The sequence below is a fragment of the Cyrtonyx montezumae genome, unplaced genomic scaffold, assembly GCF_038088225.1.
Source record: "Cyrtonyx montezumae isolate F1298 unplaced genomic scaffold, pur_monq_1.0 scaffold_15, whole genome shotgun sequence".
NCBI lineage: Eukaryota > Metazoa > Chordata > Aves > Galliformes > Odontophoridae > Cyrtonyx > Cyrtonyx montezumae.
Genome location: NW_027071881.1, coordinates 5,619,249 through 5,637,058, shown reverse-complemented (window position 1 = coordinate 5,637,058; position 17,810 = coordinate 5,619,249). Strand labels below are relative to the sequence as shown.

Genomic DNA, 17,810 nt, shown 5'->3' with positions numbered 1-17,810 from the left:
ATTTAGTTTTGTGTGGGGCTGCGCACAATAAATTAGATTTGCCTCAATTTAGGGACTTTATGTGATCCTCAATTTCCTGAGGCAATCCTTGCCTTGTCCTTTGCACCCACGACATTGATACAAATGGATGCAACCACTCCTGCAGCAGAAAATCACCACTGTGAGGAGGAGCAATAGTTCTGTGCATAAATCCTGCATGACAAAGTCACAGAGAATGGCAAATACCAACACCGAGATAGGCGAGCAAGGAGTAAAGCTGAGAGCAGTACTTCTGCCTATGGAAATTTATTATATGAGGCTGATGGGCTTATTGTGTGGAAGCATGACAGGAAAACTGGCATCTCAGTATAGTTACATGCAAAGACCCACTTCAGGACTCCATCAAACAGTACTCAGCAAGAAAGCTATCTGTGGTAGCCAGCCAACTCAATGCCAATTAACTAAAATACAGAGCACTGTAATTATAACATAGTGAAAGAAAACAAATGCTGTTGTTGAACTTACCAGCAAGAAAGAGGATTACTAATCAAGACTCCTCTCTGCATGCTCCTGGAAGCAACATGCAGTGTAGTAAAGTATGTTTTAATTGGGAGTGTAAAATACGGCCTATTCCATGCAGCAAGGACCTTGTGAGCAAAAGAGCACCACCAGAAGGCCAAATGTCTGGGGGGATTTTGATTAAGTCATCTAAAGAATCCCCAAACTATTTTCTAATGCATCCCTATAGTTAGAAGTGAGACTAATACCTGTGAAGCCTCATTTATACTTTCTTCATGAGTCCTTCTTCTGCACTGAGAGCATTTTTTCCCCTCCCCCTTGACCTAGGGAACTCAGATGATGACAGAGATTCACCTCGCTTGAAGAAGGCTGTCACAATTTGTGTCTGAGAACTTATTTTAGTAAGCTTGTCTCCCTTCTGCTGGTGTTAATTGTTTTAATATAAGCATAGTCAATTAGAAATTGAGTTATCAGCACTTCTGTTTTGATACGCTTAAATGCAAGTATTACGACAGCTGATTGAGAATGACACCAAGCCAATGTTTTGGCTATACTTTTATTTACGTCACATACTATGAACATATACATTACATGCTACAAAAAATAATTAAAAAAAAAAAGACTTTAACTGTCAAGAAAGTGGATAGTGTTATAATACAATGGCACATGTTCATATTCTTCTTCAAACTGGTTTGGTTAGAATCCTTCCCCAAAACCATTAACAAAAATTAAGTGTTTTATTCTTAAGATGATTAGAAATATTTGCATTATTAACAAATACAATTCAAACAGATTAACAAGATTTAACCAGGTCAATTATTAGTAAAAAGGCTGGGGTTTACCAAAATGAAATATATATTAAAAAAAACATAGCAGCCAGTTGTACTTTTAGTGTGATATAATGTGTAAATGCACCAGAAGAACACAGTGTAACTGAGCGTTCTGCTTCCACGGTGTATTTCTAGAAATGATCATTCTAGTTCTAACACCTGCCTATGCACAACAGACAAAGACACAGAGACAAAGGATTGTGACCAACGTTCTTCGCACTGATTTTTTGCACATGTTGGGAAGAAGGGAGAGAACAAACAGAAGAGGATAAACAAAGGCCACAGAGGATTTCATCTACACGTTCATGAATGTACGCTCTACCTATTTTCCTTTAGAAGAGCTCGATAAGTTGAAATGTCTATTTTGCACAAATGCAAACATTAATTTCTATCACCTATAAATAAAAAAACAAAACCACATTTCAGCTTAGAACTGAACGGTGGGCAACAGCTGCATGGGTGCATCAGTTGACTAAGAAGAACTGCTGGACAAGAACTGAGGACTCTAGTGCAACAGCAGCTATTAAGACTCCTCTAGTTTCTTTTTTTGCTCTTTCAAAGTGTACAAACATTTGCAATTTATACAGTCTTCACAAGAACACATCTACAAACTTCGCAGGGTATTTGCTAGTGAACAATTCAATTTCTGCCTTTTGTAGTGAAAAGGCAAGATTTGCATAAGAGAATTCCTTTCAGGAAAAATAGTTATTTTGCTATTCTAAAATAACTGCTGGTTGGAAAGGTAGAAACGTATGGGCTTTAATTAATTGCAACTGGAAAAAAAAAATGCTTCAGAACAAACTGCACTACCCTAACAACAGTTTGTCATGCTGCCTCTGTAAAACCTGAAGAAAAATATAAGCATGTACGGGCAGCTCAGTGTTAAGTCTGTATTAGAATGCAGCTACTGAAAAATCAGTGGCAACCAACAGTCAGACCAGAGGAAAAATACACCTTAGCCTTAAATAAGCCAGTTTGTTCCTGAACTTGCAGTTAGGTTCTGGATGTGTTTCCTCGAGGTGGGTTTAGTACAAAGCTGGAAGTGATCTCATGGTCAGAGAGCGGCGTACCACCCCAACCAGAAAGATCCAAGCTAGAATAGCACTGCTATACCTTCCTCACTGTTATTCTTGGGTCACCACTGTAAGAACTGAGAGTTTTCTAATAATCTTTAGTACTGCTTAATGGATTGGTGATAGAAAAGTACAACTAATGCATATTGGCATTAGTCTACAGAATTATCGGGTGCCCATTACCTGAAAATTAGACTCGCTAATGAATTAGTTCTGAAGTAAAGCAACTAGTACTTAAATATAACAAATATTAACGTTTCCAGCATGTTACACAGTTCTGAGGTAAAGTGTTACCAGTATTCTGCTTGACGGGTCTGTGCCTTGCAGCAATAGCATTGGCATTGGGAACTAGCCCTCACAGCACTTACAGTCGATGAGACATCCTAGTACATCCCATTCATATATCATGTATTAACCAAAATAACATCTTCAGTTTGAGACTATTTAGAAAAAACTGTTCTGTGTTGATTATAACATAGTCAAAGTTACACAATTTGTTTGCTTGGTCACTAGAGTGCTGTTATTTGGAAAACAATCCAGGGTACAGACAAGGGTTTGTTACTTCAGTGTTTAATTTTAGTTTACAAAACTTACTGAATCCATTCTGATTTATGTTAGAGAAAACCAGATAATTAGAAGAACAGGCTTAAAAAAAAACAAAACAAAACCAACAAGCAGTGCATAATGCCACCTATCCAATGCACCGATCTTCGTTATGAGCTACTGAGCCAGAGTGACTCTATTACACTTTTTGAAAATCAATCCAGAAGCACGCAAGTATTTTCCATTAGTTTATTAAAAATAAAATCCTCATGAATTCACTATCAAATATTTTACAGTTGAGAATTAAACCAGAAGAGTCCCCAGAGTAATTTCAAAATAGAAGCAGTATTTGGTTTGTCAGTTCGCTGCTTTGTCTGTAATGCAGACAGGGATGGAAGAATTCCAGAAAAATTCAACTGGCTCTACATCATTTTTTTTTCTGAGAGCAGTGTAAACGTTTTAGTATATTTAGTGAATCAAGCACTGCTTTAAAGCTACGCCTTAAAGCACTACGCATTTATTTCTCAGCACTGATAGGGATGTTTACACCTCAAGAAGCCCCATATTTGTGGATAGAGTCACGGGTGTGTTAATAGGAATTTTAAATTAAAAACAGCTGCTATGTCTGAAGCATCAACAGTACAGAATAAATCAATCTAGTGTCCACCAACGCCTCAAATTCTGAGGTTGATTTGTTCTGTCATTTACCATTACAATGGTATGTGTTTGTAAATCATAAGGCTGCCCCCAGTGTGCTCTAAAAAATCTGTACTGTGCACAGTTAACTCACCATGCAAAGTACTGTACAGCCTTTCTAGGACAGAGAATTCAGGATGGAAAGAAAATAAAAATTGAAAATGCTTCAGGATAAATTTGTGGAAAAAAAAATAAAAAAAAACAACCAAAACAAACTATCTATACATTGAATTGTCTAAGGTTGATGTTCATTGCCTGAGGAAGAAGCAACATAAACACGGACTGGAGAGAGCTATAAATGCTATCGTAACATCTCCGTTATTGCTTTCTCCAGCTGATGCTCCTGGCATGGTCCACTCTGCTGTGCACATGGACATAAGCAGGCATTACAACCTATAATCATGTACTAGTTCTGCCACTTGACACACGAGTTATCTACTGTCGTACCCTGAATTACGTGACCCTTAATTAAGGAATGGTGGTGTTCAGTCCCAGGGGTTTGCAGGTTATCAGAATGCTTATACAAGCAATACTGCTTTCAGCTTCTGTCAGAACACAGTCTTGATGGCATCTGCAATAAAAACAAGTTGAGATTGTTCCCATCTGCAAGCACAACTGTTGAGCCACACTCAGCTGAAGTCCTCATCAGGATTCTGTTGATCCAGCAGGCGGACATGTGTGAATGGAAAGTGACCACGTTTGCCATTACATTCTCCTTCCCACTGACCACTCACGTTAATCTTTGTGACCTTTACCAGCTCACCGACCTGTGGGGGAAGGAAAAAGGAAAGTTACAATTCACACAAACACACAGGATGAGCAGAGCTCCTCTCCTTTGGTGTCATATCAGCCAAGTGTGCTATAGATACTCATATAAGAAAAGTTTTAGTCTTAACTATTTCTGATGCACCTGCCTACTACCCAATGTTACTCGCTCTTGAAGAAAGCATAGAAAGAAACTACCTAGACGAGGTGAAACCCTCTAGTCTACCCTCTAGTCTACAATCCAAGAGCAAACTTTCAAAGCAAGTCTGGGCCCTGACATCAGCTGCTATCACAATAACTGGATCTGGCTGAATTGACAGAGGCTTGTGCTCTGCTTGTACTGCATCAACAACCCCACGAGGGAAGGGAGCGGGGGAATGCAGGCGGATGAAGCAAACACACATCTGCAAACTAAACGGCTCCTTAATTCTGAAATTCCTCTAAGTGCCCTCCAGGTAGTACTGAAGGAGACTGGGATAACTGGGGGCTGTATTCATACAGTCACAGATTATAAAGCACTGGGAGAATGTTTAGGGAAGCACCGCGTTAGGATTGCTCTGTTCTTACTCTCTAGCCATTACCAGAGGTGAGGCTAGATGATCTTTCAGTCTTTTGTCCATGGATTTCTCAAATAAATTCCATGGGTATAGTGAAGACCATTGATGCCTTCCTCCTGTTATACCCAAAATATTTGGCTAGAAAAATAACATTTACTATGAATTGGCAAAACAATTCGCTGTGTTTAAAAGCATCCACTTCTATGTAATGCACTAAATAGAAGCACGGTAATGCATCTTATATTCTAATCTCCAGCATAATACATAACCATTTAATTATAAAAGTATTGTCTCCCTTTGAGAATGGAAAAAAACTGCACAGCAGACATCTTCCCAAGGCTGACAGTTCAAAGCAGGGCCACAATCTAGTCCTGATCAGTCCCCAGCTCCTTTGCATCTTAAAGGATGTGTTAACTAGCACTTGTACAAAAACTTACAAATGCAGTGGAAAATATCTGTGACACTGAAGAGCTGCCTACCCATTTCTACCCTTCTGTGTAAAATTCTATCAATAATCCTATTTATGATTAACACAACAGTCTTCAGAATTCTTTCCAGGTCACGGAGAGAAAATGCTTTGGGGACAAATATATTCTATTTTCTTTCATCAATGCTGTATATAAACTCTTGAGGCACAGCCACAGCGTCTTATAACTGCATTTAACCAAGAAATGCTCTGAATATACAGTTATGTACATGCTCATACTGTACCCAATTCACCCAAAGCAGAGTCTCATTATCCTCACTTCCTAGGCAGTGAATGAAGAATACAGAAAGCAATTTCAGATGCTCGTAGTCTGTGTTAACTTTAAAAGTCCTAATCCCTTGCAGTCTTTTGCCAAAACAGCTTTTAACAGTGCATACATTTAAAACACTGCATGGACATTTAATTAAGCTTCCCATAACTCTGATGATTACTTATCTGGTAATGAGAGGCACACGGGGGACTCCTGCTGCAGCTTTGTTTTTTTTCCTTTTCTGGTAATTAGCATAGACATTTTCCATGAACCATATTTTGAAGAAAATCCTCTTATGTATTCACTACAGGCAAAAAGGAAGCTTTCCTTGACTTCTGTATGCTAGTTTCAGCTCTTTAGGAATTTAATCACGCAGTAAGCATCATTTTGCTACTGCTAATAATCACTGGGGGGCTGTACCAAGAAAAACAATCTGTTGATCAGAACAACAGAAAGCTATCATTTAACAGGGATAGAATTAAATATGACAATAGCAGAAGCAGAGAAATCTTTTGTAATCATAACCATTACAAGAAGGCTATCCTAGATACTCTAAATTACTTAAGATCTGTATGCTTTCCACAAATCAGCCTTCAACAGCATGGATATGACCTCCAACCCAATATGGATGAAAAAAGCATGTCCTTGTGTCCAGCTGAACAGCCACACGTACCCTGGTAGAAGCAGCAATTGAAGAGAAGCTTGTAGTCATTTGTGCTTGTTTTTGTGGTTTTTTTTCAAGCTAGAATTGTACCCTTTTCTTAACAGATCTTGGATAACCTTACCTCAATTGTTTTCATTTACAACAAAGGAATATTTAAATATCTAAATGCACACTCACTGCCTTCATTACCTCTCAAAGACTTCCCTTTTACATGTTTGGTTTTTTTCCCCCCTTTTCCATCCTTATTGAAGCTGGAAACATTTTTACTGTGGGAGCCATTTTCCTATGTTTTGTGGACACATTCTATCTATAGGTCCACGCCCAAGGTAACTGACACACTGCTTACCTACAGTACCATATTAAGTGATACAACATGCTGACTGCGCACAGCAGAACTGCACGGAAGCTTCAAGTGGAATGGCATGGGCAATTCTGCCTACATGAAGTAACAAAACAGGACGAAGTAAACATGGGTCATTTCACAAATGCTAGCTTTGAAACAGGGCTCCGTGAGTTCCTTTCTGAATCTGCTCTGAAACTGCATATTGATCTCTAGTTCACACACTCTCCTGTAGACAAGACAGAGAAACTTCTAGCAAAGCTACCCATGATTACAATTGCTGGAACTTCCACGTTTTTGCACCAGAACAGGACATTCCCTCTGCATTCTCCTCACTGACCAATGGTATGAGTAGTCTGTTGCACCTCATCCCATCAAGGCTGGAACCCCAAGGAAAGCACTGTACCCTGCTATCAAGCCACACTTGGAGCAATTCTCTTACAAGTACTCAGGATGAAATACACTCCACATGCTGCTTCAAAGCAAAAAAAAAATGAAGCTTCACATAAAGACTTTTGGATGCTGTAGTTTTATTCCAAGTACTCCTCTTTTGAAAGGAGGAAATGGTAGAGTCCTGTACTGTAACTGAGGGAAGGAAAAAGAAACAAAGATGGAACAATCTCACAGTCACTAACTACATAGATTTTCCCTTCTTCTCCCTTGTGTTAAATAATATATACTCATCAACTTCCTGAATAGGTCCAGTTACAAGCAAAATAAGCGTGGTCTTAGGCTAAACCCTCCCTCAGTAACACAGCACAGCCTTTGTTAGAACATAATTTGCTCTGATCCTCCTCTAAGCTCCTCAAACTCATGTTAGTTTTAACCTAACAGCACAGATAGTTCTGTTTGCACTCTGGGCCACAAAAACGTTTGATGTTAAGAATTTTATTTGCTTAGGACAAACACTGGGATCAAACCCCACCTACAAATATCACCCCATTTAAGACACAGTTTTCATTTGGAGGAAACAAATTTAGATTTTTAGTTAAGAGGTTTGGGCAAAAACGGACTGAAAAGATTTACATAATGCTTTCTAGTAGGCAACTGAAGAAAGAGATCTCTGAATAAACAAAGAAACACCATGAAGTGAAAGGGAATGCCAAAAAAGACAACAAGAAACAGTACTTTGAGAGACAGAATGAAGAAAAACTGGGAAAGGTGAAGAGCACACTGCTACTTTTCCCTGTACAGACACTGAAAGCAGCTCAGTAACATTGTGATTTGATATGTTAAAGGGTGCAAAGAAGCTAGGAAGCACCATTAGAAGCAGTGATAAATGCTTCAAGTTTTAAACCTGAGTTTTCATTTTAATATTAAATACAGCATAAAGAACTACTGATGGTAACACATTTATGCAGTGTACAGCTGCAGCAGGATGGGTGCACATCACCCACACTGAGAGGTCCAACCTGCCAACCAGCAGACATTTAAGCAAGGTGACACAGCCCACGGAGACCACTGCTCAAACAGAAAGGCAGAGCTGCTATCAATCTTATTTCTCTCCTCACAAATGAGCAGAGCTTGCAGAGTTCTCCAGTCCAACTGCTTGGACACCTCTGCTATGTAGCACATTAGCATGAGAAGACCACAGCAGTGGGAATTAGTTCAGAACAAACTGATGTCCTCTGAGAAAATACACCTTCCCAAAGCACAACATACCCGACAGAACATGAGGTTGAGTGAAGACAATTGGACTAACAGAAAACCAGCCACAGCACTCACAGCTGTTAGCCAGTGGATAAGAAATACTGCTGTCACTCAAATTTGCTTACAACAGCCCAGATTACCAGTATTTTCCTCATCCTCACCATTTTGCTCTATACTACCAAACTACAATTTGAGTGGTGTGGTGGGGCTCTGCTTTAAATGAAATGAAACAAAGTTCAGCTTAAAGAAACACTGGGAGCACACTAGGGTTAGATAACGCTTAAAAACAAAATCTAGAAAGAAAACCAAACATTTTTGATATGATGCGCTGCCAGCTAGAACGCCTCAGAGAAAATCTAACTGCAACACTCCACGGTGCTCAGAAATACTTTGAAGCTCCAGGAGGTGCCTATGTGAAGGTGGTAAGAGAGGAAAGGAAAACAGCATTTCAGGTATTACAGAAATTGGAAGGTTAAAATCTTTGCGTATTTCCACAGCATTTGTTGAGTTGGCATGAACTTCTATATTCATGCTTTTCAACACAAACATGGCCATTCTGTATATTGGTTCTCTCCATCCAGAAGTGCAACAAATCTTATAGTAACTCAGAATATATTACCACTGCTTCCCTAGGCAAATTTTTAAGTACAGTGGGGAAAAAAAATCGTATCTCCCAGGTTATACATCAAATTACTAGATCTGTAGAATGTGCTACATTTGCCAACTGTGTGCTGAAGACATGTACATATGCTTGCCACATGGCTGAAGTATTCAAGTACACTTTATGCCACACAAAATTAAACAAATTATTAAGAGTGCAGAGATGTTCTGACTCAGCACAGAAATTGTTTTTTCCCCAAGTGCTTAAAATGTTATATAAACAGGAAGTCAATTAGGTATCAGGAAATTCCAGAGCGTTTAACTCAAAGAAAGCCTAGATTAAGCGACACAACTTACACATCATCCTAAGGCAAAGGATTCTGCCACTTAGAATATCACGGCTTCAATTTCCTCAAATATAACTTGGGGAATAACTATTTGATGTGTAGAGATTGAGCACTATTCTCTTCTTTAAGAGGGGAAAAAATATCAAAAGGAGCACGGACAAATATTTGATCATATCAAGAAGTGAATCAACCTCAGGGAAACTCATTGCTTTATTACAAATAATACGCCATCAGTCACTGCTTCACCTCCCTAATGAGTTGTAATACACGTTTGTGATTCACAACCTAAAAAAATAAAAATGAAGCCATCTGCTTGAGGTCAAGACATTAAAATAAACCCCTACGCAGGATCATTATTGTCTCAGTCTGAGTAATTTCAAAGTGACTATCAGTGCTTCCACTGATAGCTTTTAAACCAATGACAGAACGACTCAGCACACCTTTAAAGGCTGGGGTGGAGGCACGCAACAATGAACACAGGTTCAGACACACAACACTGTGAACCACACCCTCTCCCCCTAAAACGATGACTTCAGAAGTGAAACGTGGATGGGGAAACACTTATGTTAGTGATGTTTGACAAGACGCAACATTGGATCAGTAAGCTACACATGCTTATAATCGAGCCAGTCTATAAGTGACTCTAGTCACTTATAAAAAAAATAAAGCTTTATCGATAACTTATCATTCATGATGCAAGAACAGCTTTACAATACTTTTTTCCCTTTCTTATTCCTACAAAATTATAATGTGATGGAAAGGGAAATCCCTTGAAAAGATCTCTTCTTTCTAAGTTTTGCCCATTATGTACCTCCAAAGCCAAGGCTGTCTTGTCGTAGGCATTAGGGACTCGCTTCTGGATAACCCGGGCATAAATAGGGCCATTCTGAAGGTTAGGGAGCGGAGTGTTGATGCTGGGTTGGGCATAGGGCCCTGGCTCCGGCCCACCCAGTGGTTGTGGGTGGGAACTATCCTGGTTACCTCCAATCAGAGTAGGTACTGGAGCAGAGGAAGGTCTATACTTCTCGACGTAAGGAACAGGTATCATTCCCCTCTTTCCTTCGCTGTCTTCTGCATTCCACCATTGCTCTTCAGGTTTATCCCGGATTTTCAGTATGTCTCCTTTCTTAAACGGAAGATCTTCGTCATCGTTTCCATTAAAGTCAAAGAGAGCTCGCACATATTCAACTTCCTCCTGTCTGAGGATAATGCCACTATTCTGCTTGTTTCGGGGAACTGGTTCTATCAAGGTTGTAGTGTCCAAATAGTGTATTTTGTAGAATTCCAGTAAAGCTGGCAAAGAATCAAACTCCTGGTCACCTATCCGAAATCTGGTGGGACTCAACCCTGAAAGGAGAAAGCAAAACGTCAACAAAGAGGGTGTACAACAGTTACAATTGTAAATTAAAGATCTGAGAAGACTAATACCTCTACAGACTAGTAATTTGAAACTGAATTTGGTCATCTTTACATCAACACTCATCATATTCAGCTCTTACAGGTATTTTTAATTTAAGGGACCATAATATTGTTAACAAGGATAGAGATTTAAAGATTGTGCTCATGATGGTAAAGTACGTAACAAGTTTGGCACTGCCATACATCCTGAACTATAACAGAACTATCTAGAATCCTGCAATGTTATATGGACCTAACAAAAGCATTCAGTACATCTGCATTTCTCAGAAGCCTGTACAATTTTCACTGAACAGACAATTCATTTTTTCCCCCCTCTGAATGCTCCAAACCTGGACAGCAACAAAGTCCTGGTACAATATCTAAAAAGGGGTTTTGTTTAAAAAAATAAATACATCTCTGTTTTTGTTTGCAGTTTGAAGTGATTTCAAAATGACAGTAATGCATTTACCTGCTGTAATGAATCTCAGGCTAACAGCATGAACACTACAGAAAAACGCTTAGCACAGCAACACAACCCTATGTCCTCATAATGCATATAATTCATTCTTTTAATCTCCATTCTTATATTTTCCTTGCCATATTTGTCAGATGGAGTCTGAGCTGCAAACGTGGAACTCAAACACATTAAAATGCAGATGATGTTCATATTCAAGACATTAGGAGTATCAAATTGCAGATAATCCATTTCAGTTTTCAATCTGTGAGCTACAATTTTTTTCTTTTCATTTTTATGCTCGTCAAGCTCAGCTGGGGAAAAACATATGTATGATGTTCTATTTCCACCATGCACCATACACTGTGTAATCAGTTATGGGAAGAACTGTGGAAGGCTGGGGGAGGGCAGCGGAGAGGAAAAGATTTATGCTTTAATGAGTAACTCTTAGCAAGAAAGAGATGCTTACTTTGCAAGTCTGCTTCTCTGCAGGGAATATCTAACAGTTCTTAGAATTAGCTCTTGAGTACAAAGCTAGCAGAATTTTTCAGGCTGTTGCTGATCCGAAACTCCCTTCAAAGCAGCACCGTCAGCATGGCAGGCTAACATTACAAGAAGATCTTTCATGAGAGCAAAAAGAGGTTCTAACAGAGAAAGGGCAGATTTGCTAAGATCAACACAAACACCCAATAAATAAGTTCTGAAGTTCCTGAAAGAACAGAAACATCAGTTAAGGTGGTCACAGAAAATTCAAAGCAGCAGAACTAAGTCATAGGAAAACGCACATTTGTACACATCAAAAGGCTGAAGCACTTTCAGAAGAAATCAGCTCCACTGCAATGAGCCAAAAAAAGGAAAGCAACGCTCTCAAAAAAACACAAATAAAACCACAGAAGTAACCAAAAACACTGCCTTCACCAAGAGATAAGGAAACTAATGTAAATATCGGTATGACATGTGAACCTGGTGCAGAAAGAGAAGTAAGACTCAAGAAATAATGCATGACAGTCTGAACTAGCTGCCAGACGTACCTAAATAAAACTATGTTGCACTCTTAAAAGGAAAGTCCACTGAAGCCCTGTGTGTGAGGAAGGGGTGACTGAGAGCAGAGTACTATATCCTAGAAAAGAACCTTCCAAAATGCATTGGCATAACTGAAGAGTGAGAACACAGCCCCTTCAAAAGCACTTTAGATCAGAGTGATCAGTGCGTTCCTTGAAGGGACAAAAAGGAGTAACACTATTTGCATAGAGGGAACGCACCCAAAATGCCACACGTGATTCTCAATCTTTTGTTTTAAAAAGCAGAGGGCAGCTACAACAATTTGAGGTCTGGGAAGCAATATCTTTGCAACAAAATACAAACTGCCGAAGAACATAAAGGCAGCAGCAACCTGGTCACCGCCTGGAAAACTTTAATGAGAAGTTCCTTAAAAACTCCATGACAAGACTAAAGAGTGGAATGCACAATTAGGAGAAGGCAGGTCAGAAATAAAACCACACCTTACCAAGCAGGTGGTAATCTCTTCATCAGTTTAAATCTTTTGTGTATACTCTTGCTCAGCTACAAGTTAACAAGCTGAGTGGTGCTCACTTACACAGCAGGGAAATAATTCCACGCATTATGAGCTCCCAAGTCCTGCCATTCCCTGGTACAATGAAACACAAAGATTAACAGATTTCAGGCTCAGGAATTCTTCAGCTTCTTGTTTGCACTGCAACACTTCTCATACCTGCAGGCCAACAGAAAAATTAAGGCAAGATCTACCATAAAGAAGTTGGTCCAAACGAGCTGTATTTTTATTTCGTCTAGGAGAAGCAGAGCTGTTCTCCTTCACAACCCTCAGTTTTCCTGAAGGCACAAGTTCTAGCAGCATATTGTCCACATCTTCTGGGGGCTCTCAGGAAAAGCATAACGTGTACAAAGGTAAGCCCAGCTTCTAGAGGAACTTTAGTCACTTCCTATTAAAGTTGGACAACTGAAGAAATTCTCTTCCCTTCCAGCTGCAGGACTGCTCAGCTCAGTAAGACAGCTCCTTAGAATCAGAAAGGGAAAGAGCTGCGTATCATCTTTCCTGCTTGCTCCACCCTAGAGCCATCCGTGCTAGGACATGCTTCCATCCACTCCATCACGTGGAAACAGCTTGTGAAAACTCTGCTCTCAGAAGGGCAACCAAGGCGTTAAAATTCAAAGTAGTCCATAATTAAAGTAAGTTTAAAATCTGGACCCTGCCAGATCTCTAGGACACGCAGGTCTTCCTGACAGAAGCCTTTTACACTGGGTTGGCTTTGTGTCAGCGTGGAAAAGATCATTCATAGAGGTGTTAAACAAAACATCTAATATTCTTCTTGAGAGCGTGGGCAGGTGGCACAACCACAGAGCAGCTTCTCACTTCATCAGACCTCAAGGGTTTCACATTTCCCTTCTTCACTCTCATTCTGTCTGTGCCACCAGGCAGTTTTCACTTTATCCCTAAGCTTTGGTAAGCTTTCCTTTTTAGGGCATAGAAGACTGAACAGGAACATAGGTTTTCAATTTCAACTCTAGACACACTCCATAAGCCCCTACCCCCCAACTTCAAAAACTTGTTTTGGGAAAGGCAGCTCTTGGCATTCAGGGTGCTGAGACAAGGCTCTCACTCTGAAGACATCACAGCGTCCTATGACAGTTTCCTCCTAGAGCATGCCTGAATTCTACAGAGGCATCTCATTTTGTTTCCCCCACCTGCACTCATGTATTTTACCTTGTTCTTCAGTACCTCTCTGCTCATGCCTGAGCAAAACAAACAAGCACCCAGGAATGCTATATAAAAGCAGTGAAACCCAGCTCACTGGTTTCACCATTCCAGGAAGTACACAGTCTGAAATTGTAAAAAATCACAACAGAAGATGTGATGTATTGGAATATTTCCCTATTGTCTGTTACCATGCTAATTCCTGCCACAGCTTATCAGGCAATAAGTGAATTTAAAGAACAAAACAAAAACCAGTCCAACTTTCTAACTTTTCTGAAATGGAAGAAATTTCATTTCTATGGCAGCATGGCTTTCTGCAATAGGGAAGCCAAAGCTCCTCCATCCACTCATTCTGCTAGGTTCCTACTGCTACCTGCACACAGCAGCAACACGCAGTCACAGATCACACGTGCACCTCAATCACTTGATGCCAACAAACCAACACAGAAACTTGAACATCTAGGTCTTCCAGTGAGTTGTGTGCATTTGCCAAACAATCGATTACAAAATATATATATATATATATATCATATGGAAAAATAACATAGCAGTTTTTCCAAATTAGCAATTTGCAAACATTTACCTCCTTCCACTGCACTACCTTCCCCATCCAAACAGGAAATCATCTTCAATCTTCTACCAATAATTCCATGCCCCTTCCTTTAAGGAACATTTCTTCCTACTACTTTTTATGAAGGAAACTCTTAGTTACACTTTAAATGTAATTTATTACACATACACCCTTTCTTCTTTTAGTTTGAGTGTGAAAAGAGAGCAGCATCAGCATGACATTCATTTAAACCCACTAAAATTTCAGCACAAAAATATATGTGGTGCGAGAGAGAAGCCGTGCCTATTCTCACAACAGCAAGGTGGAAAAAAGCGACCTTCCAAAAATAATTAAGCTGTTTAACTCATAACAAACTTACCACACCTATAGCCTACACAGCTTACAATAGCAGCTGGTCTTCTGAAGCAGATACATGTTTCAAAAAGAAGATAACTACACCAAGCACATTTCACAGAACCATAGAGTGGCTTTGGTTGGATGGGGCCTTTCAAAGGCCATCTGCCCCTGCTGTGTGCTGGCTGCCATCCACCCCACCAGGCCACCCCACACCCACCCAGCCTGGCCTTGAACACTGCCACAGTTATTCTGTGATTTTTTAAGAAGAACACCACATTTCAATGCTCCCAACGTAACCCAGTCCACAGACCACTAAGCATTCATTGAGGTGATCTGAAAGGAAAATAGACTACACATTCAATAACATAAACCAGAATACTAGCTCCCCATGAATGAAAAGAAATCAACCGCCCAGAAAGGAGGCAGGCACACACAGTTCAGTGTGTTTCACCTTCAGCACCTTTAAAATCCTATCATGGATGGATTCCACCACAAAGCTCATTCTGCTCCACATAACACAGTCACAGGTTTCACACACCAAACCTCCACAAACCGGTGAAAATAAACCTGTTTTGATAACTCAACACAAAACACTGCGGAATCTAACTCGTGGTAAACCAGTTCACTACCTGCTTTACTTCCAGTTCAGTGCAGCCACCTTTATCTCCTGCCTCGCAGGGCTTTTTGTGATGTGAGTGCACCTTATGGCAGCGACAGATTCCTGTGACAAACCCAGCGACCTCAGGCTTTCACTAGTTTGCCAGTTCTAAATGTTACCCCAATCAGGAGAAATCACTGTAAAACAGTGCGAACCCATCAACAGAAGGTTTGTTGCTTTTTCAGATCACTCCTTCATTAGTTCCACATCAATACTACACTGCACAGCCTGAAAAACCCTTTGTCTCTGTAGCAACTTCTGTACTAACTTCACTCCTTGCCAAGTTCATTAGATCTCCTATTACACAGCGTTATTACACAGACTTCCAAACTTTGTAGTGGTTTCTTTCTGAGATGCCAGCAATACACCCACACCATTCTGTGAGCATTAATATCCAGACAGGAGTGGCTCCCCCGCCAGCTTCAGCCATGCCCCCAGCATGGCATCGCTCGCTGCCTCTTAACTAAACCTCATCACACATCTACAGATTACACACTGCTGGGGGCTCCTGTTTGCATTGCTATACTTGTGCATTAAGAAACACTCTTTCCTGCAATACAGTTTTCTCCTCTACCATGGAAAAGCAACTCTTCAAGGGTTAAGTATGCTATTTTTGTATTAGAGGTCCATGAGGAGTAACATCCAATCTTCCCTTACAACACAAGGTATGTGTAGGAGGGGGAACCCTGAACTTTACATCTGATCTAAAGTAACAAACGTCTTTAAACTCCTCAGGAGCTCCCACTACTCAATAACCCGTAACCAACCCAACTTTGATTCATGACTAAGTTCAGCCTCACGCTCTGTCCTCTTTCTGCTAACCTACTCCATCAGAATTCCACCTTTATAAGCAACACTTCCACAGATCCATCTCCAGGCTCAGCTGACACGCCACACCTACACGTTACCATTCACTACTATAGAAAGAAAACAAAAGAATGCACAAAGCCCTAAAACCGCGACGGCTCCGGGAGGGCTGCACTCCGCGCTCGGTCCCAGCGCACGTTTAGCTGCGATGCAGGTGCAGACAAACGGCTGCAAGACAAGACTGAACTCCTCCACAAAGCGCAACGCGACCGCAACACCGCGCGTGAGGAGAGCGCTGCCCCGGGAGAAGGAGCGGAGAGGGGCCCGCAGCGGCTGAGGGGCACCGCCGGCCCTGGGGGTCACTCACCCGGGGCCCCAGGGCCCTCGCCGCCGGCCCTCCTGCCTCCCGCCGGCCCCAGGCTGTTGACGATGTAGTGCGAGACGCGGGAGCTCTCAGACACCGACAGCACGAAGTCGCCGGGGATGGTGCCCGAGTCGCGCACCAGGAAGGTCCCGTGGCGCTGCCCCTGCAGCAGCGACACCGCCTCGGTCCGGCTCAGCCGCCCCCAGTACCAGCTCCCCCGGTCCTCGGAGTCGAACTGCCCGGCCATGGGGGCCGCCCCTCCCGCAGGCCGCACTCGCTGCCCCCGCCCCGCGGGCCGCCGCCGCCAGCGGTGCCCCGCTCCGCGCCCAGCCCTGCCACACCAAAATGGCGGCCCCTGCCCTGACCTCACCTACCGGAAGTGACCGCACGCGGGAGACACGTGACGTCATATTTCCGCGCGGCCCTGGGGACGGGTCGTTCTCGCTGGGGCGCTGCGCATGCGCTCTGGGGAGATCGCGGGCGCTGCGGGGCGTGCGCTGCGAGCTCGGTGCTTTCTCAGCGCGTTGGTACGGCGTGTTGGAGTGTGCATGTGTGTGCATGCGTCCTGTAAGGATGGAGAAATAGGTACTGATTTTAGATTGCTCTCTGAGATCTTGAAGTTCCAGCATAATGTCTTCCGAGTCTGGATAGCTGTGCAGAGAATTCCATTCCAGCTCTGCTCAGTTCTGTAAGTTTTTTTCCTCAATGGAATGTGCTTTTACAGCTGTGAGGTCTCTGTGTGGCAGCACTTGCATAAACAGAGCATATCTGTCCTTAGATGTGTGAGTGCCACGCTCCTGCCTGCCTGGCTTTTTTGTACAGCACTGTGTAGCCCTGTAACTGTCTCGCAGCTGGGGCTTTGGTATTATATCAGTTAACTAGTGTTGTATGAGCCTTCACAATATCCCAATGAAAAAATATTCTGTCTTACAGGTGGGAGACTGAAGTTCACTAAATATATAAGAAAACACCCGGTGTTTGACTTCTGCTTATCTGATGGTTTAACAAATTAGCATCCTTCCTTCAGTGATCCTGTACTCTTTCCAGATGGACTGTAGGTAGAAGCCAGTCATGATCTGTTCGGAACTTGAAGTCCTAGTGTCCCTGGTGACGCATGGAGTTTGCAAGCTTGCTGCAGAAATAGCACACTTCTGTGCCCAGGTTCTTCACAGATTTTAAAAGCTGGAG

General features: G+C 41.7%; 1 protein-coding gene across 2 annotated transcripts; it reads right to left on the bottom strand.

Moving 5' to 3' along the window:
* Positions 1-3,323: 3,323 nt before the first annotated feature.
* On the bottom strand, positions 3,324-16,984 carry CRK (CRK proto-oncogene, adaptor protein). Of its 2 annotated transcripts, none has more exons than XM_065731854.1 (3): positions 16,626-16,984; positions 10,112-10,647; positions 3,324-4,407 (listed from the first exon to the last, which is right to left on the bottom strand). In XM_065731854.1, the coding sequence occupies exons 1-3, from the start codon at positions 16,867-16,869 to the stop codon at positions 4,270-4,272; spliced, it is 918 nt and encodes a 305-aa protein (XP_065587926.1). In that variant the 5' UTR covers positions 16,870-16,984; the 3' UTR covers positions 3,324-4,269. The 2 variants fall into 2 exon arrangements, with proteins under 2 accessions (XP_065587926.1, XP_065587927.1); XM_065731855.1 differs by having other exon boundaries at positions 4,315-4,407; positions 10,282-10,647.
* Positions 16,985-17,810: the final 826 nt, after the last annotated feature.